Consider the following 24323-nt stretch of genomic DNA (forward strand, 5'->3'; position numbering starts at 1 on the left):
AAACCCTAGCAAACGGAGAACTTAATTTGAGCTCGGATTCTGTTGGACCCGTGGACAGCCAAGTGATTACCTACAAGAGTTCCATATCCGCATGCTGCATGCCAACAAGTTCTGCGGCAGAATATGCCTGGCACCATGTTTTAGTACAAGTCTCCCTAACAGCAACTTTCCTGACCTCTTTTTCATAAATTCCGGAAGCGGGTTCCAAATGGTGAGCTGCGGGTGGGAACACTTGTGCCAAGGGAACTAGATAATCAACATCCTCATTGAAACGGCCCCACTGATGTTGAATCCTGGTGCAATACTGCCAGCCACCACACGGTAAATCCTCTACCTTTTTCTTATCTTCGTAACAATCGCACACTGGGCCAGGTAATGAGATTCGTGACAAGGCATCAGCGTTGGAATGTAGCCGACCCTTGCGATGAAGTATCTCAAGCTGACCTTCTATGTGTTTGAACTTGGTCAACCACCAAGCTGTTATGGTCAGTGCGCACAAGGATTTTTCTTCCTAGAAGATAATGTCGTAGTACAATAATTGCTTTGCGTTTCGATAAGCACGTGGGAGGCAAAGCAAATTGGAACATCCTGCCCATCCTGTATTTGCGTCAATTCTGCACCAATAGTGCTATCGGAGGCGTCTGTGTCCAAGATAAATAAGCCTTCAGGTGCTGGAAAATGGAGGCAAGCTCCAAAAAACACAGCATCTCTGAGATGGTCAAATGCCAATTGATGTTTTTCCATCCATTCGTATGGACCCATGCTGTTGTTAAGATCATACAAATCTTCAGCAAGAGCTGCGAAATGTGGAACATGATCCCTGTGATAATTCACAAATCCCAGAAATGACATTAGCTGATCTCTATTTTCAGGAACTGGTCATTTAGTAACTGCTTCATGTTTTGCAGGAGCAATGGAAACACCCGAAGAGTTAACCAACTTGCCCAAGAACTCAACTTCCTGCTGGAATAGAAAGCATTTTTGGGGCTTAAGTTTAAGATTACGCAGACGAATCCGCTGAAAGACATGTTCCAAATTTTCCAAGGTTTGTGTGATATTTCAACCTAACACAACGATATCATCCATATACACCAGTACCTCCTTCCAGACCATGCCGGTGCGTTACAAAGACCGAATCCCATACGAACATGTTCAAACAAACCATAGCGGGTTATGAATACTGTCTTGTCCCTGGAGGATTCATCCAAATCAATGTGATAATATCCGGATGCCATATTAAGAGTACAGAAAAAGGTATTTCTCTAAAGTGAATCAAGACAATCCTCAATGATGGGTAATGGAAAATTATCTTTTACAATTCGCTTATTAAGAGCTCTATATTCAATACAGTAGCGGTAACTCCCATCTTTCTTCCTAACCAAGACTGGAGGACTGCTCCAATCCGACTTTGACGGCACAATCACACCAGCTTTAAGCAATTTCTCAAGATGGTGTTCCTCTACCTCCTGAAACCCCAGGGGTGTTCGACGCATTCTCTGTTTGACGGGTGGTTCCTGTTGTGTATCTATATGGTGCTGAATGGTAGACAGACAACCAAGATCAAAATAATGGGCAGCAAACACATCAAAATATTCTGATAACAAGCAGGCTAAATCATTATGGTATTTTCCAGGCAAGTGGACTACTGATCGTCTGTACAAATCTTGAAGGTGATCTAGAACTTTAGGTGGTAATATAGGCTCTGAGACCATGCTGCAGGGCCGTACCTGAAATTCCTCATTAACCTGACTTATTACTTCTTTAATGGCCTCCGCATTGATTCTGACACAAACATTTGAGTCATTAAGAATACTAGCATGTCCAATGGAACCAGATACCAAAGATGCGGACATAAAAAAGGCTGAATGTTGAGCAATAGGCTCGACCACATGCAAAACCCCTAATCCAGCACCATCAACTATGGTCGATGAATTAGGTGGAATACGGTAGTTTTTCTTAACATTATACCCTACAGACTTTACTAGTATCCCAGGTGAGCGTTTTAGGGTTGCAGATATGACATTATTCCCTATGGACACAGCACAATTGCGCAAGTTTACAACACATTCATGTTGCTCAGAGAAATCAAGACCAAGTATAACATTATCAAGTATTAGCGCTATACAGGCAGTTATATATAAAAAAAGGTTATCGCCAATACGGACCGGAATATCAGAAAGCAATTTACCATGCATAATACCTGAATTTATACCTTTTAATTGTATGTCCCTTCCAGATGTATACTGGCCAAAACAATGAGAACTCAAAATGGTAACCATTGCTGCGGTGTCCACTACTGCCTCTGTATCCTTTTCAAACACATTGAATGGAATAACCAAAGATATTCCTGGAGATTCAAGCAATGCAATGGGGAAGGGTCAGTAAAATCTTGTGCGGGGTCATTCGGGACAGTTAGGACTGGATCTTTGACCCAAAGCTTAGTCCTTTGGAGTTTAAAGATGGATTAGGTTTTGAGTCTGCAGGCAAAGGCGATGCAGCTTCTGGGTGACTTTCATTTGAGTTAGCTGCATCTGGAGAATTACGCCTTGGCCAAACGCGATTACCCTGCGGATAAGATCTCTGAGGACTATAAGGCCAAAAATCGCGTGGGGAGGGAGAACGAGCGCGAGCATTATTTTGCTGAAGTAATGTTTGGATGTTTAAAATGGCTTCTTTAATGATGGTCATATCCCCCTGTTGCGAAAAAGCTGTACGGATGTCAAAGTCTGACTCCTCGAAGGCTACTTGACGGTGTGCATAGGAGACAGTTTTCTGCCCAAAATAGCCTTCAAGTTGGCCAGAGAAGCCTTCATGTACTTTACGGCCTTTGGGAACTTCTCCATGGTGGTTTTTGTAGCTTCTTTTTCCTTACAGTCACAAATAAATGCTTTAACAGCTATCTGATTAATGGTATCTCTGTTTGTCATGTAGTAGCCATCCAAGGTAAATTTTCTACCCTTTGAGCAAACCCTTCGAGAGTCTCTGAGTCAGTTTGCCTAATGGACTGAAGCTCCCCACGGAAAGTTACCGGGGCCTCCCGACTGGAGAACCTACGCCTCATGTCCTTGACCAGAGTCCGGTATTTCCGGATACCAAGACGATTAGCATATTCAAGAGCAGTTCCTCTGAGACATATTGTCGAACATTTTGCGGCTAGACCATTAACGATGGCATATACGCTCAAATTGGGCATAGAATGCTTCCCAAGAGGTCTTATCGTCACCTGAGAACAGAAGCATTTTAGGCGGATTAGGGCTTCTCCCTCGATGGTGGCGGTGCTGTTCTTCTTGTTCTATTTCAGAATCAGAGTCCGAAGATGACCAGTCCCGAAAAGATCTATTCTTTGAAAATGGGTAGGATTCCTCACTAGAACTAGTGGAACGGTGTCGGTGTCTGGACCGCCTAGACTCATGGTCTTTGGAAGCTGTGAAGCATCGTCGAGGTGAGTGACCTTTCGACGAATGACCACTAAGCGGACCTTGATTTAATGTTAAGGTAGGCCTATCTTCAAAAAAAGGCTCTTTTTTAACATGGAATGAACCCTAAGCTTGAGAGTTCTTTGATTTGGGGCGGACATCTATATTCTTGCTCGAACCGTATCTACCATCAGGCGGCATTGTATTTAAGATGTTTTCTATTACAGGGTCTGTGATTACGGGAGTGGATGTAGACGGCAAGGGAGCTGCAAGAGCTTGAACCCCCACACCGCCAACAGCTCCATAATCCTGCAAGGAAGAACGCGGTGGTGTACGACAATAGTCCCGGAATTCATTATGCAGATCAGTGGCCATCTGTCTTACTACGTCCTGAAATTTAATAAAACTATTTTCAATTTTCCTGTCTATCATTTTTTCAATTCTTTTGTCCTCCACCTTCTCCTCAAGAGGATAGAGTACAGTCTTGTCATCAGAGGTTATAATACCAGTATCCAACCAGTCCTGCCACTGAGTTGCAGTAAGTCCAGTAACCTCTACTAGATGTTCCATCGTAACTTGTCCATGTTGATGTCTTATTGCTATTATTCTATTTGCCCTGCCTTCACCAATTGAATGTAATGATTTCAACTGTTCAAGATTTGCCGACTGTAAATTTATTGCCATATTTTAAATAAAGTGGAACAAACAATTGCAAATGCATTTAATATTATATTGATAACTGTATATAAGGAAAACACTTAACTTGGGCAGTGAACCAACAAAAATGTTAGCTATCACCCAAACAAACAGTAATGGCGTCCCTTTAAATAGTGTACACGCGGGAAATAAAACCAACAAAAATTTAGCCTTTCCGTGACGTGCACGTGGGTTATATATAGAGAGAATATTGCTATGACGAAATCGCTGTAACTATCTTTCACAACAAGCGAATATAAATAAATTAACTTCTATAGATTATCAAAACACCGGCGATCGAGTCAAGGTGAACAGTCAATGAATCACAATGATGTGACCGCTATTATGACTCGTATTATCACACAATGTAAGAAACTCTTATGCAATCGCAAATACAATGATTGTGAATCAAAATACTCACGATACAATTTATCAAATCGACTTTTACAAACCCGTGATTCGGCTTACACCAAGTGTAGTTGTGGCCAAGGGCGTGGATTTGTCATAACATTTTTTTTTGGGGGGGGGGGGCGTACGAACCCTGGAACATTTCATTACCAAACCAAATGAAAATAATAATTACGGACAGTTTACCAGTGTTATTTCGATGAAAGCTGTAACTAGGGGTAATATGGCGACGATATAGTAAAATTGACTACCTACATATCAGTAACTGTGGCAAGACCCAAGGCAGTGGTCAGATAGCCTTTATAACGGGACATTCGTGTGGATATAAACATGAAAATCTGTCCTGGCGATCATATTCATGGGGGGGGGGGGGGTCAGAGACTTATTCGATCCTCCTTCCGATTCTAAGGGGGACGGGACGGGTCCCCCCCCCCCTAAATCCACGCCCATGGTCGTGGCCGACAACTTGTTAGCGAGGCTAGCAACCATACCTTGTAAGATCCGTAGTAAATGTGACTTATTCAGGTGTTCACGTGATACCATCAGCCAGCAATCACGTGACACAACAGTATATATAATAATAGCGGACGTAAAATACAACTAACTAACAACAACTATCAGATATTTGTACAAAGAAGAAAACGTTTAATACTAGGACAAGAGGTGGGTCAGTGAGTCTTCATTGACCCTGTCCTTACAGAACAGTAGGACATTAAAACCATTTCTTTGTATTGTATGTCTATTCATATGCCGTTGTATATGCTGGACCGCTCAAGTTTATGATAAAGCACTGAGCCATAATACAATTAATCTGACAGATAACAATACACGGGAAGAGTTCATTTTGCTTGATAGGAAGAACATGAGAAGAAAAATGTGTCTTTTTTCAAACATTAATGTTAAAAACTTATCTATCTCGCTTATATTTTTTTGTTAAGTTAGGAGGAAAGGGCGATTATTAAAACCACTTATTAATATGTTTCCGCGAACGACTGACAAAGGAATTTTACATTCACCCCGAATAGTCCATTTTTGTTCAACGTCATGACTGACTTTGACTATGAATGAAACATTTAAAGAAAGACTGAGGTAAGCTTTTCGTCGTTTACTCGCGTCACTCGAGTCGACTCCATTGCCGAGTTTACCCGGGTGAAACATCCCGAACGGTCCGAGTAGTTCGAGTAGTCACATGACATCAAAACAGTTACGATGTCAGTATGTGATCGAGAGACAGGCTTTTTTGCGTATAGGACGCCATTTTGTCACGTGACAAACCCTTTTACTCTCCGCTCAACGGGGAGTAAACGGGTTAGTCACGTGATGCGACTGATTCAAAACGTGAACGGTCTGGTGTCGACTCGAGTGACTCGGGTAAACAACGAAAACCTTACCTAAAGGAAGGGCAGGGTTAGGTGAGTTGATGAATTTTAATTTTGTGGAATGAACATTGACAGCAAATACACGAACGAATTAAAGGCAGTGGAACTGATCCATATACACGAAGAAATTCTCGGTACAATCGATTAATGTCTATAGACTGTTTTTCCAAAATGTCCGCGTCTGACCCTTTCTTTCCCTTTTCATCACAGGTAATAATATAACGCCATATTAGGAACTATCAAATTATCAATATTTTTTTAGAATGCATTAATGCTTGTCTGGACCCGACGAAAAGTTTGCACATTTGAAAAACACACATGGTACTCCATGAAGCGAAACGAAAGTCATTATAACATGTGTCTTGATACCTGAGTATAGTATCAGTCAATCAGTCACACAGTTAAATATTGTTTGCCGACTATTGTTATAGGTGAAGAATTAATATTACGGTGGCCTGTTAATGTCATGCGTTGATTTATACATTCTTCTTGTAATTTACCTTATATGAGAAAGATTCATTCTGCATTACAATGAACCATTGTTTCGCAATGATGCTTCAAAAAACGATGAAAATTTTTTTATCCGCGGTAGAAATCTTTTCTCCGCGGTATAAAGTGTTCTCCGCTGTGTAAACATTTTCTCCGTGGTGTAAACATTTTCTCCGCGGTAGAAAGATTTTTTCCACGGTGTAAACCTTTTCTCCGCGGTAGACAAAATTTCAAAGTGAAATTCAATTTCAAATTAAAAAATCGGCTCCCTAAGGATTGTTGTTATTTGGAGTAGGTTTAAATCCAAAAACAATTGCGAAAATGGGAATCAAAATGGCGGCTAAATATCGATTTGAAGATTTTTTGTAAAATCCAAATTTGCGGCTAAACGGTTGAAAATGTTATCGAGCAAGGTCTCTGAAAATGAAAAAAATATCTGGGGCTTACACCACCATATATCATTTTTAGTCTATTTTTAAAATGGAGAAAATTATTTATGTTCGAGAAAAAAAGGGAGGCCTCGGAAATTTCCGGAAGTTTCAGGAAGCCTTCATAAATAATTTCAGTACGCAATTTCTTAAGAAATCAATGTGTTCCGTATTCCTATCAAGTTTCAAATTTTTACCTCAAATACTAACGGAGATACGCCATCTTGAATGTCGACAAAACACTGAAAAAACCCTAATCTAATCGAGTGAACTTCTGAAAAACCGTCAGTCAAAACCCTTATGGGATTTGTCCAAAGAATCCAAAAATGAAAACCCGACGAAAATCCGTTGACAAATAACAGAGATATGGCCAATCTGAGATCTTTCTTTTTATCCCATCCGTAAAACATTTCCTGTTTCTCAAAAATGATCCAATTTATATTAAATATTTAGTTCCATGGAGGTCAACACTGACTACGGTGCAAGAATGGTGGCACCATGAACAGTTTTGGCTGCAACTTCTCTTTTATTTTCAAGACTTTAATAGCATTTATCAAGCATACACAATTTACAAATGAGAAGAGATGTCTACATACATTAGATATAAGGTAATCTCAAAAGAAACCATGGTTTACGTAACTTCAAGAATATGGTTTTCTCAATTAATTAATTAATTAATGATTTAATTTAAAAATGGCGAAATATTTACTGATTAAACGTGGTCGCCATTTTAAGGATTTAAAGGAGCTAAATCGCTAATATTTGGTACCTAGAAATTGACACAAATGGGTCGCAACGCATATAATAATGTAATATGAGTGTATATAAACTGATTTACATTCATTCGTTTCTGTTTTTACTGTAATTTCTAATCAGTTATGTTCGGCGAAATACGCCAGAGTCTCAATCGAATGGCAATCTCTATCATCTGGCTATTCTAGTCTACACCGATATTATTTATTGCGAAGGCTCTCCAAATAAGAATATGAGTGACACCGTTTGACATGACCTGTGGAATATGTCTAGCCACGTTCTTCGAGTCTCTTGTTACAAATGGCGCTGAAACGCATTATGGTACACGATTCGCGTACCAATGGTAAAATGTTTATTTTGTCTTAAATATTGGATATCAGAAGCCCCTCTTTTCCCGGTAAGATCACAACATCAATGTTGGTTTAAATTGAAAAATAATTCGTGTTTTCTATGTTCAAGACTTTGGATGAAATTGAGTTAGAGACTTAGCTACTTTAATTTAAAAATGGGAAGCTAGGCTAAGCATCGAATAACAGGTATCGTTGTTACGATACTAAACAATCTATGCTACATCTTGTCAAGCCTTCATAATAAAGTAATTTGTATGACATTTTCAAAATATTCATTTTCCATTATCTATTTTGGAACTATTAATAGCAAGAACGACCAGCTCTTTATCTAAATCTTATATAATGCACGTTTAAAGCATAAATGTCAGCAGCCGGTTCATGGGTACCGGCATTATCCACAATGCGATAATTATAACACCCGAACACACCGAGTAATTTAATTGAAATATTAGTAATACTAGTTGGCAAATATACCAGTAGATCAGGATATGCTGTTATTTTTGCATTAAAGACATTATTCGATTGTGCCTACTCCCGGGCTATCAATTTTATCCATAAGATAAATATACAGATTCCTCCGCGGAGAATAGGTTTCTATTGCGGGGAAAAGGTTTACACCGCGGAGAAAAGGTTTTTCCACGGGTTTTTGTTTTATCATAGTTTCCACTGCGAAACAATTGTTCATTGTATTGCAGAGGGAATCTTTCTCATATGAGGTTTAAATTACAAGAAAATGTAACGCATGGCACTAACAGTTCACCGTAGTATATCAACTTATAGCTTACATTCTATAAGAGCTGATAGTTCGAAAATATATAATGAAAAATGAATATATTAAAAATTTCAATACAATTACTTTATTCATAGCAAAGTTATGAGTGATCGATGTTTTGACAAGGTTGTCCCAATTGTCAAATACCAATGCAACGATAATAAACAATGTCCCGATTATCAATGTTAATTTTAAATTAATAAATGGCGATGCGGTTCTAATCCATTCAATATTATGGCCATCCGATGTTCCAGAGAGTTGATTATGAAAGAAATAAATTGAAATGAGGTTTAATGTCCTACTGTTCTGCTCCGTCTGGGCTAACAAAGACGGGCGTTGATTATATCTTGGAATGTGAAAAAAAGCCTATAAATGCCTATAAATAACCTAAATATTATTTGAAGCTAAAAATAATAAAAACCTTTTATCATTAGACTTAACTCTTACACGTATGCATTTTTAATGAATTTGAAATAGATACACGAGGAGAATTGTGACGGGACAGTACTTTAATAAATCATATAGGTAGTAAATGTCTTCTTCACACTGTCAAGATATATGAGTTGACAAGGGTATTTGCTAGTAGTTTTTAAATAATAATATATTTCTTTTGAATAAAACTCATTAAATTCTTATTCTTAAAAGGTTAATTCTAGGCAAACTGAAGATATAAGAAAATAAAATGTCATGCGTATTCTAGCTCAAACTGTTCCTGTATAGCCTACACTAGGGGTTTCTTTTCTTATCAGATCATTACTACTATATAATCTGTGCTTGATTAAGGATTTGAAGTTATGTATATTTATGCAAAAGTTGAATTGCCATCAGGACATTATACTACACGATAAAAAAATGTTTTAACGTCCCGGTGCGCCATTTGTATTTTTGCATAAATACAAAATCTCTCTCTCTCTCCCCCCCCCCCTCTCTCTCCCTATCCCCCCTCTCCCTCTCTCTCTCTCTCTCTCAGTAGCTAGCAGTGAATGTATCCAATATGACAAGTACATATATAGCTATGGTGATATACAAACATTATAACTGCATGTTAGTATCTTATGAGATTGATGGGTTTATTCATTTCATGTAAACTAAAGCTTTATGACCGTAAACAATGGTAAAATTAGGCAATTAAAAATACACTGACTCACATACCACGCACTATTACATCAAGTATACCACACCCATCGCATGTAAAGAAAGTATAGAGTAGACGGCATGTTTGATAGCGTGACTTTTATTCATAGTCATATCAGATGGCTGGTCTGATCGCATATTTACGACTCGTACCCTAGGCAACCTAATTGCAATCAATGACCGACAGTGATTAGTCATATTTAAACCATTAATAGGTTACATAGTCTTCCACGGGCGGATCCCTTTTATGAGAAAAGTGCCACGGTCGTGTGCTTTATCCTTTATCATCAGTTGGTGGGATAATGATATAGGCATAATGATATCACAATTAATGCTTTGCATCAATGCCTCCGTAATTTGGAGACGATGATGGTAACCCCGTTCCTGCAAAAATTCCTGGATACGCCCCTCCCTTCAAACCTTGACAATATCATTCAACTTGCAAAGCTGGCTGAACAAATGATCGATATAAAAGCATGAGACGTACTGTTCTCACTGCTTTTACAAAAGGATAACGTTCGATACACATGTCTTACTTATTAATTTTACGTAGGATGACGAGTCAGCTTATCAGATTCTATAACGAATCGTTATGAAACTAGTAAATGTCAGGATATCAATATAATTAAAGTTGGCTACCTTGGGATGGAGTACATGCTAGCTAATATCGTACACATAGGTATGTTAAATTTATCTTAATTATAATGTAGCTCAAAATCCCAGCAGGAATGAAAGTCAGTGTTAGACATTTGCTTCAAACCATAATGTGAGATTCTCATAATACACTGTATTAAATCAGATGTTGCTTGAAATCGACACACACCATTAAAGGACAATATTGGTGCCAGTCATTATCACATATGTGTTAGAGCTGGTTAAACACATTCGAAATATATTTTTAACACAGAGATCATTGCTACGATAGCTGAGTAATACAGGTTTCCCGTATCGGAAGTGACGAACGCCAAAGGAAAAGACGAGTCGCTGCTCTATATAACTGACTGAAGCGACGAGTGATAACAGATACACGGCCGAATTTCTACTCACTAATAATTCCTTCCTATTTTTTACGTAGATCAAATAAGGTGTCATTTGAGATAGATAACCATTATCTATTGTTTAAAACTATTATAGCGAGAACTGTCAGCTCTTTATCTAATTTTATATAATGCCCCTTTAAGTTTTATTATTATTACGCTTATTTTTAGACGTGTTTTTCTTTGTGGACAAAGGGAAATCCAGTCTGTTTTATATCTCAACACTGAGTCAACATGGGCGTTTACTATGGACGTAATGTCAAGCTGTCCTCACGAAAAGCAAACATAAAATCCAATGAAATATGCAACTCTATTTTTTACGTAGATCAAATAAGGTGTCATTTTGGATAGATAACCAATTTCGCCGCAGGTCTTCCGACATATTTTCTTGCAAGAACGGGATTTTAGATCATAAAACGTTACCGACTTTCTGACTGCGGTAGTTATCACAGATAACTCAACACATTTAATGATATTTAAGAAAAACTTTATTTTTGGCATAAGGTGGCCACGGCTGTAACCAAATAATTCAATCAATTCAAATTCAATTGTATTAAAGACACATTATGGGAGATAAGATAAAGAGATGGCAGTTCTCGCTATAATAGTTAAAAACTAGATAGTATAAAGGTAATTTGCTGAAAATTTCAGTCAAATTGATCCACTATGAGCCGAGAAAGAAGCGGCTGAAATTTTTGCATAGTCTCGGGCATCATTACTAAAATCATTAATATAAACAGCATAGTCTCGATTATCCATTTTTATTGATTAATTATCAATAGCCGTTAGCGGCATATAGGAATCTAATCCAGCCAACATCGAAGGCTAGCCTTCACATCGAGAGTTTATTATGGCCTGGATAAGTTAATTAATGTCTAATTGATAATTTAGATAACATTTCAGGCCTAAAGAAAGACTTGTAATAAACAGATTTTGCTCTTGTATAATGCATGTTTAAATAATTCAACAAACGTTTACCACCCGAACTTGGGCTTTGGGCAAACCAAATAAATCAACTGAAAGTTTACCACCCGAACTTGGGCTTTGGGGCAAACCTAAATTCAAATCAAACAGTCATAGAGTTAAACTTCAAAAATTTGTCACAGCTTCATATTTCATTCCGAAAAAATAATTAAAATTAAAACTTCCCAAAAATTGTCACAATTACAAATTCCATTCAGATAAAATAATTCGTATGAAAATTCGTCTAAACTTCAAATTTCATTGAGATAAGATAAAATAAGTTAGTTTATGACGAACCCCGGCTGTTCGTTCATGCACTAATAAAATTTAATGAAGGCAAATTAAATGAAAATCATTATCACTAACTAAATTATGCCTATAAATACGCGGTAGTGGTGTTGCCCATAATCCGCCACACGCAAAGATTCGAGAAAAGGAGATCTTGACACCGCCAACACCGCTTCCCTATTAAATTAATTAACAACCGTGACCCTACATAACAAACTACTAATAACTGGATAAATAGCTGTCCAGATACACTTGAATAGCATGTAAAAATATATCATAGCCCAAAGGTGTTAAATGGGTACCATCGCTGCGGAAAAGGTAGGGATTAGAATGGCCTTTTCGTTCGTTTCTAGAGTTTTACGTCCACTTCCACCTAAGGTGATATAGTAGACAAAGATGTTTCCTAAGAAACTTACTGGAGGAAGCCGTAGGGATTAGGCTTGGTCCAGTTTACTTTGAGACATAGTGTCTTAGCAGGGAATGCCCAAGTTAAAAATCTCATCGAAAGGTGAGGAGAAAGTTTTGGGGGTAGAAAAGGAAGGATGGCGAGCGGGCACAGTCTGGCCCGCTTGGCCATTAATGCTACGATCTTGATTTGGGTAGGTAGGTTGGTCTGACGGTCAGCCGGGCCCGCCGCCTGTCCGACCTAGATGTAGGGTGCATAGATGCTCTAACCTTTTTGGGTGGGTAGGGGTAGGTAGGACTGTCAGTCGGGCCCCAGGCATTGAAATGCCATAGGCCTTGGAACTAAAACAGAAAACGGCCCTCCACACGGTACCCGACGTCCCTTCACGTAGGAGCGTTCGACTAGCAGTAGCCCTCGGGATGATCACTTATGGATCCCGTCCGTTGGGTCTTGGGGTGGGCCCCCAAATCTTCACAGAGTAGAACACTATTTTCGTCCCTGCGAGGTCACATCATCATATCTAGAATACCGATCTCACACAGGAATTCGTAGATTAACTCATAGATTTCGTGTTTGCTTACTTTTGGATACAGTAAGTTCGGAACACTGAGAGCCGTGTTAAGGGAACTCAGTTTATCCGTGAGGGGTTTACTTTCGGCTGTGATGCAAGCACAGTCTACCAGAATATGAGAAGGAGACACGCCCGAGCCACAACTGCACCTTATAGGCTTAAATGTATGATATCTGAGCGTTTCTTTCACCTTCAGCTTTGTTATTAACCGGCAGATTTTTCTGCTGGGATGATTTACTGATAACTTAGCATTTAAGGACTCATCGGATCTGAATCTAAAGGTGTCGAGTTCCGGAAGGAAGTTTTCCCATTCAGAGCTGACGCGTAACTCGACCATACTTTTAAATTTGTTCATGCTATAAGGGAGCTCCACACTAGGTTCCTCCAATTGTGACCCCTTTAGGGCTAGCCTGTCCGCCTCTTCGTTCCCCTTAAGGTAAATGTGCGACGGGACCCATGTCAATACTATCTGGTTGCCCTTTGCCAGAGACTTTTCGTACGCTAGGTAGATCTTGGTCAGTAGTTCGGGACGGGCGTCTGATCTCTAATTTCTTATGGATTCCAGACTACTTAGCGAGCCGCTGAGGACAACATAGTTTAGATTTCTTTGGCTGGATATCCACACTACGGCTTCTTTGATCGCATACATCTCCGATGTGTACACAGAGCACATATTTGGCAGTCTATACTACCTGTAACTCTTCCCCCGGGATATAAATCCCGAAGTCCGTCGTACCGTTCTCGGGGTTTTGCGATCCGTCCGTGTATATGTGAGTCCATTTTGACCAATTATCCTCGATATGAGCTAAGGAGAGATGCTTGGCCGCCAATGGGTTATTCCCTTTGTCTACCCTCTGGACGAGGGTGGTATCTACCGGGGGTACTGAGAGGGTCCAAAGGGCCCTAATCGTATCATCCATACCATTAATGGTGAACTTATCGAGACTGCCTGGCCGTATGACTTCTTGGTGGTATCCCCGACTCTTTTGAACCTCGAGATTTCGTTGAAGGCTGGACACCTTTCCCCCAATCGGCTAAGTTTGGCCCAATGCCCCAAGGCCAGTTTCTTCCTTTGTAGTGACAGAGGGAGTTCGCCAACGTCCTGTAGTAACGACGCACGCTTGGCACCTAGGCCACAGCTTGTGGCAATACAAATGGCTTTGTATTGTATGGTGTCCAACTTGCTTAGTGTAACGGGTCTTGCATTTAAGAAGGCCATGCAGCCGTAATCTAATACAGGACGTTTTAGAGAACGGTAAATCATTATGAGGACAACTCGGTTCGCTCCCCATTCATGTTCCGTTATCTTCCTCATAAGGTTCAAGATGCGCTGAGTACGTGTTACTACATATTTGATATGCGGTCTCCATGTCACTTTCCTATCAAAGATTACACCAAGGAACTTGGTTTCGTCTTTGAATTCTATGTACTGACCATTGAGCTGCAGGGACACCCGGGAAACCTCGGGGCCCCTGCATACAAGCATACCTACAGTTTTGAGTGACGAGATCTGGAATCCCCAATCATTTGCCAAAGAGGTGAACCCGTCCAAGGCGCCTTGCATACGTTTCTGGACCTGCGAATATAGACTTCCCTTTGTCCATAGGGTGCTATCGTCCGCGAACGTAGAGGGCGAAATATCTTTTCCGAGATATTTTTTGATGTCGTTCTCCAGTCCGGTCTCTTTACTAAGGTATTTGCCGATTGTAACCCTGATTTGTCTGTCTGAGACAAAACTCTTGATCCAGTTGTACATGTTGCCATGCACGCCCACCAAGGATAGTTTGTGTAACAGTCCTTCTGTCCAGACAAGATCGAAGGCTTTTGACAGATCAATAAAGATGACACAGAGGTAGGATCCGCCTCTCGTGGCTGTCACCATGGCATGCTGAAGTCTGGCAATGTTGTCGTATGTCGAGCGGCCTCGGCAGAAACCGCTCTGGTTCTTGTCTAGTAGCTGGTTACTCTCTAGGTAGTATGTTAACCTATCGTTCACCAGGGTTTCAAGAGTTTTGCAAAGCGTAGAGGTGAGGCTTATCGGGCGATAAGACTCCGTTTCATTTGGGTTTTTTCCCATTTTAGGGATTGCAACCACCGTAGCCGTACGCCACAGACAGGGTATCTCACTTTTCCGCCAAGAGAGGTTAAAGAGGTCAAGGACGACTTTCGAAGCATTTTCTGGCAGATTTTTTAGCAAAGAGTACTTGACCCCGTCATTATCACTAACTAAATTACGCTTATAAATACGCGGTAGTGGTGTTGCCCATAATCCGCCACACGGAAAGATTCGAGAAAAGGAGATCTTGACACCGCCAACACCGCTTCCCTATTAAATTAATTAACAGCCGTGACCCTATATAACAAACTACTAATAACTGGATAAATAGCTGTTCAGATACACTTGAATAGCATGTAAAAATATATCATAGCCCAAAGGTGTTAAATGGGTACCATCGGTGCGGAAAAGGTAGGGATTGGAATGGCCTATGCCAGGGTAACTTATATACCCCCCCCCCCCCAAGTTTAAAACAACTTTAGCCAACTCCCTATTCACCCTTAAACGCGCCCGTTCAACTGCCTTATTTTCAAGCTCACCCCTGCATATTAGTTGTCGTAAAATTTGCGACCACACAATAAATGTATCCGGATGAAGCTGGTTAATTTGCCTTATGTTTTCCATCATTTTAAAACGAAGTTGGAGCGAATAACCTTGAAGGCGTCGAAGGAGCTGTTTCCAGACCATTCCTCTCTTTTCCTGCCACCATACAAAAGCATGAATACGACTCAGGCCTAGCTGACTGCCCTGGTAAGAGGAAATAGCTCTAAGAAAAGCTTCCTTTATCAACGACGAACCAACTATCCAAATTCGAAACCTTATACATTTGAAACTTTAGAAAACTTGATTAAGACAAGGTTTAGTAACAGCAAAATTCTAATTATATAACACATACGATACACATTCAAGTAGCCACACGATAATAACTCATTTTCTTTGTTGGAATTCTGATGTAGGCACTGAATGAACGGGATATCCAACGCCCAAGTTCTTTAATTTGATCACCAGAGAAACCGAGTAGTGACGCTGTGGTAGCCGCCCCGATCCGAAAAAAATGCGATTTGTAAGGGATATCATCCATACCTAACAGATTCAGTGATTTTTTCAGCTGTTTTTGTTGCGAGGAACTCCCCAGTGTTCCAGTTGCAAACGGTTTAGACGTCATAGCTCTTGGTCTACTTCTCCCCAGTAGCCCTTTTTCCCATACTGTTCGTCGTAAGATTTCCATTCAAGACCTGTAACACGCTGCAAGCCAAGACGAATCAAATGCATATATTTTAATAAGCCCTGGACAGCCTGTGGATGGGCGGTTAGGTATAAACTAATGTAAACAATAAAGACGTCTGTCCACTGGCCTATGTCTTTGATGGCAGCGCCAGGGGGTTTGGGTTGTAGTTTCAAATGACCCTCAGAATAAATAAAGACCGGCTATTATGTGGATCTTTGTCAACTCCTCAGTAGGCTGCAGGGGCCTACTGAGGAGTTGACAAAGGTCCACATAATAGCCGTTGATAATTTTCTGCTTTACTACTGGTTGAATTGAATCAAAAATATTACCAGAAGGTAAAGAACTTATAACAGGTATTAAAGCTGGCTGAGTTGGAGACATGCTGTCACTGGTGTGGCCCTCCTGGATCTGAACTTCTGTAGGCCTAGATGTACTATTAGTAGAAATAGAACTAGAAGGCGTCTCCATAACTGCTGCCGGTGTCGCTGCTTTCGATTTGATTGGCCCTGTTGTCTTCTTCTTCTTGGAGATTGTTGATCGTGTCTTCGGCATACATGTATTTAAATATTTTTTCTACTGCTGGGACTCAATAGGTCTAGGCTTGGGAAGGACATCCACATGTCCTCAATTTGTTTAGGCTAGGGGAGGTGCCAAGCTTTAACTTTAACATAGAATGTGTCATTCAAATTCATTTTCAGCGGCGGACAGATATTTAATATGTAAAACATACTACAGGCTTGAGAAGTCCGTAATGAGTGGTTCCCGGGCTTATGGGACGGCCAACAACGATGCCGAGAGCATTGTCCAAAAAATACTAGCACATACCCCGACTAATCTGAACCATCCCCAATAATAACCCCACATTTTAGTTTAAAATGGGGGCTATTCCATGAGAAACCAAAACCAGAAATTGAAAAAAGAACATATAAATTTGCAATAAATAAAAGGCCATACAAACTCTACGTTAAATGCTGCTGAGTGACAACGTGGCGTCAAAAGAACGGCCTATTCAAGAGAGACAATTCTCAATTAAATTCAGATTACCTCCCCTTACCCAATATGATTACTGTGATAAAACGATTTAACCGTTTAGCGATTAAATCTAAATATATCGATCAAAGAAGGTGGGTGATGAACTAATTTAAAAATCCGTTCTCAGAAAATTTGTCGGTGGGGGTGGGGGTATGTTACCAGTAAACATAATTGTAGGCGTAATAATAAAGATATTCGCTGACTTTTAACAAACATATTTATTTTATTTTCTTAGGTACAGAATGAGAAAGGGGAAGTGGAAGAGGTTAGCCATTGTATTAGCTGCTGTGTCGACAGTCGTGTATATTGTGGAATTCAGAAACTCGAACAATGTTCAGCGTTCTTCTGATTTCGATGCCGTTAAACGTGTCGCTGATTTCTATGGTGTTAAACGTGCCTCTGATTTCTATGGTGTTCCCGAAATGACATTAACTGTGCGACTAACTAGTACCCCTGGCCCCAACAGACCGCCTTCAAGCCCCAGTATCCTTAATTATTTCTACTGTGCCTTACTGAGAAGCGCGGCATTATATTGGTCCAGTCAGTTGGGAAATGTTGGTATCATTCTTGATGAAGACAATCCTAAGGATCACGAATTCGCAGCCGGACTCGTAAAACATCAAACAAAAATGGGTATTAATTTTAGCATTTATTACGAGCCTTTGCCACCAAACCTAAAAGTTTTAACGGCATCGCGTGGAGATACGAAGGGTTATAACCGTCAACTGTATTCTAGTTTTCTTATGGATAAATTAATTAAAACTCCAGTTGTTGCTTGGATTGATACAGATGCTAAATTTATCACTCCAGTCACCCGAGATAACGTTATGAATGACAATAAATTACGTGTAAAAGGTAAAGATACTTTTGTGAATGATTGGGTTAGACGATGGGACAAAACAACCACGAGGATGGTCGGGAAACCCATGCCATCAGATTTCATGACGTATTTTCCTGTGTATATTTGGAGAGACACGATAACTAATTGCAGAAACCATATCATAAAATACATGAATGTGTCTACAATAGAAGAAGCGTTTATGAAAGCGGTGTCCCAGGACTACAGTAGTCCAGTCAATATTATTATGACGTATGCGTATTATTTTGAAAAAGACCGATATGATTGGCACATCGATATTGGACCTTTAGATCTTCAGATATATAATAAAGTGCATTTGACCACCGGACACGAATTACAACCTACTGATATAACGCGTGATTTGCACGTGACATTGCATGACAAATATTATTTAGACGCAACAAACAAAATAAACCGTCATGCTTATTGTGCCGCCATCAACGAAACTAAGATTAACATGGCCCCTGCATTTAGACGAATGTGCGAACCATTTAAAGGGATTGTGATGTGGTCACTTTTTGAATTCACAACACACCAACCTTTAATAGAACATTTAACCACGTGGTGCAAAAACAAAAATATTGAATGCGTCTCCCTAATTAATGCACATTTTAAAAACATCGCAAAGCTAGCCAATAACGGTGTGTACGACCTTGACCTGAACAAGGTCAAATCAGTAGAAATTGCAGCTAAAGAAATGAACATACAGTGTAAAGCATTTCATTAAATAGAAGTCATAATATTTGTCTCTTGTTACAGCCATCGCGTCAGGTTTTGTATAATCAATATAAAATATAACATGCCAAATTCCCATGTATATCATTTATAAGTCGTCCCCTGAGAATGACAAATTACCTGTCATCATATTTATATTTGCGTACCTTAGACAAGTCGGTGACTTGGCAAATGACAAACACAACACAATTTATATGGAAAACAATCACAGCTTTATACACATAGCACGATGTTCCGACAAGTATTCTCTTATCGTTATCAAGTACAAATTGGATTGAGATACAGCGCCACCTGATGTTATTTAATAAGCCGCCACCAGGTTAAAGTTTGTGACTCATTGTACAGTTATTTTAATTGAAGTCTATTAGGCCCGCCCCCGTGCTGGCCTGTGGAGGAGTTTCTGCAGGGCAGATCATATAAGCAGATTGCTTACACCAATCTCATTGTGTTTGGTTAAAACCAGCTACCGATACCAATATTAGAAGATGATAAAAATAATCTTTACGGGCAATAGTGTAATAGCATGTGGATTTTAGCAGGAGTGTATGCCAAAAATACATTTCATTCCATGGAGCTCTGGAAACAGTTCTTGATAGACTTCAATCGCTCAATCCTTGTCACAGGAATTTCAAAATATGATCTTCTGACTGAAATTATATTTTTTGTTTCTTTTTACAATTAATAAAGCTGAATATTGTGGAAATTTTCGAATAACTTGTTTTTTTATTATTACACGCATATGTACCATAATTGTTCGTATTTCATTATGCTTCAAATCGACTTTAGCATGTTTCACACAGCCCAATATTAGCCGGCAGCAGTGGGAGGACCTTATGATACAGCGCGCACGTGCTAACCATTCAGTCACCCAACCCCCTGTCGGATACAGCAGACAGCTATTATTTATATATGATATATATTACTCCACGCAAATATTTTGCTGGGATGCAAATTGAAACTAGCCAACTCTACTTTGAATACATAGTCTACACCTACTGAACATTATCTGTCAGAAATTGCTAAAGAAAGAATTCTGCTAGATGGTTAAACATGATCTTATACCAGAGGTATCCAAGGACTGGTCAATATAGTCAAAACTGTCAATCAACCCTTTAACCTATTTACCCGTCCACACTCTTTTCTACCCCTCAAACCACCACCAAGAGTAATACCCGTATTGTCTTGTGAATGTAATGAAAAGCAAACATTGAAAATATCTAATCTGACCGCACAAAGCAAAATGTCCATATTGGTGACATCAACCGAAATTTTGGAAGTTACTTTATTGTTGGGGAAAATACGTCTCAATAGGGGTGTACGGTTTACTTTGGTTTCAAAAACTATCCACTGGCGTTTTCTTTCTAGAGGATAGAAATTATACATTTTTCATTGCATCCCGAAACGAACTATCTTGTATCTCGTAGTCCAATTGATTAGCTACAAAATCATGTATGATTTGTTAATAAATGACCAACAAAAATAAAAAAATAGACCAATTTATATGCGCTCCCATATCGCCCCTCTCCCCGTTTTAATTTGTTTTTTAGAATTGCGAAACTTTGAGGAAAGGGTAATTTTTCACGCCTGCTATCCATCCACCATCCAAGCCAGATGCTACACATCATGATCTACCTTACTGCAATGGACGCATTCAAGGCGTCAACGATATTATTACATACCCTTGTGGAAATTAATGGGAAAGGAAGTAAACCTAAGTGTTACTTGTCATTGTCTAAGCCGATGAACTATGATAAAAAGCTTCTAATTTTTGTTTTCATAAAGTTCTCATACTATCAGCACCTGACCGTAGTTATTAAAACACATTCTAGGTGCAAGTTAAAAATCAATATTAAACAAACCATGTATTGGAAAGGGTTAAAAATATTATGTTTCGTAACTATGTTGATATATACACTATATAGGTTATCAATATCTATAACTCTGTGTTGTATTGATTTAAACAATAGATCTACATAGTTAAATAATATGATGCACATATTTCTATATTAAACTAGTAGATTATGATAACAATATTGGATACAATGTAATTAAAGATACATTATGGGAGATTTTTTATAACAGTTCAAAAATAGATGATGAAAGAAGAATATATTGAAATTTTCAGTCAAATTACTTTATTCTGAACATAGTTATCACCAGTGTAATTTTTGACTAGAAATGGGGTTGAATTCCATCTTCACCGATTCTTAGTATGGCCGATCGTTTGATTGACAGGCGTTAACCCCACCTACATAATCTCTGCTGTCTTTTGTCTGCTGTCATCATATCTGAATTTGTGTTTTACCATTTTAGATTTTTATAACAATTGGACAAAATGAGTGAGAGGGTAAATTTTCATTCTTACTTGTATTTTGGGCATGCATTAAATCAATTGAATATAGGACATAATATTATAATACAATTATGATAAATCTATAGGTATACACCAGTGGCGTCGTGCCTATTGGGGAAATAAAAATATTTTTATTGATATTATTAAGACAGAAGACCTGTCCGTCTGTATTAGTCATCACACGTTCTCCAGGAATTGTATAATTTGTCATTATCTGTGTTTAGTTTATTGCACTTTAAATAGTTTAGATGTCATTTGTTAAGGCATCGCTCAACAGCGGTCTCGCTTCGTACACTCTACCATTTAGCCTCGATCCGGGAGTATGACATCAACGTAACGGTTAATCTCCGCTCACGACGCCATTTAAAATTAAATCAGTCAATGAAATCCCGTTTAACTCCAAGCTGAATCCAAGCCATCCGTGGGTCGACATAGCTGATTTTGTGCTTGTTGTGTAAATAAAGATCTAATTTATAATGTCTATGATATCTGAAGCCTAAATAAAGACTTGCAATAATTAGATTTAGCTCTTGCATAATGTATGTTTAACGTCATCAAGAGTATGGACATACTAGTACAGCAGATATATATTGTTTTGTGTGAATTTTTGATCAATTTGCTCATTTTAGTATCGAGATAAAAATTAAAGAAAATATTTTCAAAATACAGTTTTTATGGTTTAAAACAGTGATGGCCAACCTCTGACGCATGAGGGGGGGGGGGGGGGTAGATGGCCGAATTGTTAGAGCGTGCGCGTTCCATCATAAGGTCTGTCATTCAGTCAACTAGCGTGGTTTCCTTGTACGTGACAAGGAGAAGGTTCGCCTGTCCAACCTCGTGGGTTTTCTCCGGGTCCTCAGGTTTCCTCCCACTGCTAAAGATCCCTACGCACCAGCGAATTATTGAAATATAATTGAACCGTGTGTTAGTCCCGAAATGACCTTGTTTGTGTCGAGTGGACGTTAAACCCTCCATTATAATCCATTAAAATGAGGAGTGGATTGTCTAAAACAAACAGTCCATTAATAATGAAAACTCTCCATTATTAATGAAAACAGTCCATTATTTCTAGACACTGTCCATTATTAATGAAAAATACATTAATAATAAGTGTAGTCATTATATATTAAGCAACTGAAAATAAATCAAAACAACCTGTCCATTTATTACTCATTTATTTTTCAACATTTAAAAAAATTGATATTTCCGAAGATTGGATGTTAATTTCCCTGGAATCACTGGACACTTTTGAATTATTTTGTTTTGACTTGGTAGTTGACACAATTTTGGACACTTTTCAGCTAACGCCCTTCGTTTGTTCTTTCTATTTACACAATGGACAGTCTTCGGCCATTATCCATCACATATGCCGTTGTATATGCTTGACCGCGCAAGTTTGTCATAAAGCACTGAGCCATAATACAATTAATCTAACAGATAACAATACAGGGGAAGAGTTCATTTTGCTTGATAGAAAGAACATGAGAAGAAAAATGTGTTTTTGTTTCAAACATTAATGTTCAAAATGATCTATTTCGCTTTTATTTCTTCGTTAAGTTAGGAGGAAAGGGCGGTTATTAAAACCACTTAGGATTTTTACATTCACCCCGGATAGTCCATTTTTATGCAACCATGGCTGGACTTGGACCATGAAAGAAACAATGAAGGAAAGACAAATGTAAGGGCAGGTTTAGGTGAGTTGATGAATTTTGATTTTGTCATTGTAGAATGAACATATAAATTTTTATTATTATTATTATTATTATTATTATTATTATCAATTGATTTGCTTTAAGCTGTCATATCTATTCAGTTATTGTATACTTTAAACTTTGATTAAAGTTTTTGGTTTTGAGAAAGAATAATTACGGCTCACGTGACATTTTGCCAAGGGGACATCTTTAAATTGTAACCATTCGAGACCTGGATTAGTATATTGAAACTCTGTTTGGAACTGTATCCAGAAAATATTAGATTTGTCGGTCGCGTTTATTTCTGTATTTATAAATGTGTATGAATGGTGGAATCAGGGCGTGACATTTGCTTCAAACCATAATGTAAGATTCTCATAACACACTGTATTAAATCAGATGTTGCTTGAAATCGACAAACACCATTAAAACCAGTGCATAAAAGACCATTTGGTGGTTTTCTCATGCGGACAAATAAGAATAAAGATTTCTAGAAAAGTCCATCTATAGTGTACTGCAAATGTGTATGTACATATTAAGTTATGGCTATATATTTTAAGATCAGGAGAAGCTGTTTGTAATTAAAAGAAATACAAATATGGATTTTATTGTGATGTTTCATTTTACTGGAATATGTGGACAGCACTATACATCACTGTACCCGCTTAATCTGTGGGTAAGACGCTGGATCGCTAGCCTGGAGGTCGCTGTAGTGGCCGAGAAAGCTAATCGGGATTTTCCGACGTGTCAATGGTGCAGGGCCTGTCTAGTCGTTCGGATGGGACAAAAAACCGAGGACCCGTGTATACATTGGCGTTCACGTAAAAGAACCCTTGGCAGTTGGAATTCAATGTAAGAGTAGGCCATAGCTCCGCTGCCCGGGAAAAATTTCCTTCATAGCATAGGTTTCCCCTTGTCGGTAGTGCAGGACGAAGGGCCTACTAAAGAGAGCTGTCTAGTGGTTCGGATGGCATGAAAAACTGAGGTCATGCGTTCACATTGGTGTGCACCTTAAAGAACCATTGACACTTGGAATTTGATAAAAGAGTAGGCCGTAGCGCCGCTGTCCGGACAAGATTTTCCTCATAGCACACTGCATGACGAATGCCGTCTTCATTAGCCAATTCGTGTGTATGGCATTAAATCCCGTGTCATTGAGTCATTCATTCATTCATTCATTCATTCGTTCTCATTGCTTCAGATATGCACCCATATACAGCCACGATCTTACGACATTTAAACACCCTTTCTTATACTTCTTCAAAACCCAAGAGTTGTT

At 39.0% G+C, this 24323-nt stretch overlaps 1 protein-coding gene and 1 long non-coding RNA gene across 3 annotated transcripts; both read left to right on the top strand.

The window, feature by feature from the left end:
• The first annotated feature begins 914 nt into the window (after window positions 1-914).
• On the top strand, window positions 915-3832 carry LOC130013021 (uncharacterized). The gene is made up of 3 exons (XR_008788296.1): window positions 915-1045; window positions 2237-3442; window positions 3644-3832. It is a non-coding gene; the product is annotated as an uncharacterized LOC130013021 (long non-coding RNA).
• Window positions 3833-5572: 1740 nt separating this feature from the next.
• LOC126820924 (uncharacterized) lies at window positions 5573-19701 on the top strand. 2 transcript variants are annotated; one of them, XM_050549106.2, is made up of 2 exons: window positions 5573-5932; window positions 17642-19701. In XM_050549106.2, the coding sequence occupies exon 2, from the start codon at window positions 17649-17651 to the stop codon at window positions 18990-18992; it is 1344 nt and encodes a 447-aa protein (XP_050405063.1). In that variant the 5' UTR covers window positions 5573-5932; window positions 17642-17648; the 3' UTR covers window positions 18993-19701. The 2 variants fall into 2 exon arrangements, with proteins under 2 accessions (XP_050405063.1, XP_055957449.1); XM_056101474.1 differs by lacking the exon at window positions 5573-5932 and adding an exon at window positions 10356-10504.
• Window positions 19702-24323: the final 4622 nt, after the last annotated feature.

This window comes from Patella vulgata, chromosome 5 (assembly GCF_932274485.2).
Source record: "Patella vulgata chromosome 5, xgPatVulg1.2, whole genome shotgun sequence".
In the NCBI taxonomy this organism is placed as follows: Eukaryota; Metazoa; Mollusca; class Gastropoda; family Patellidae; genus Patella; species Patella vulgata.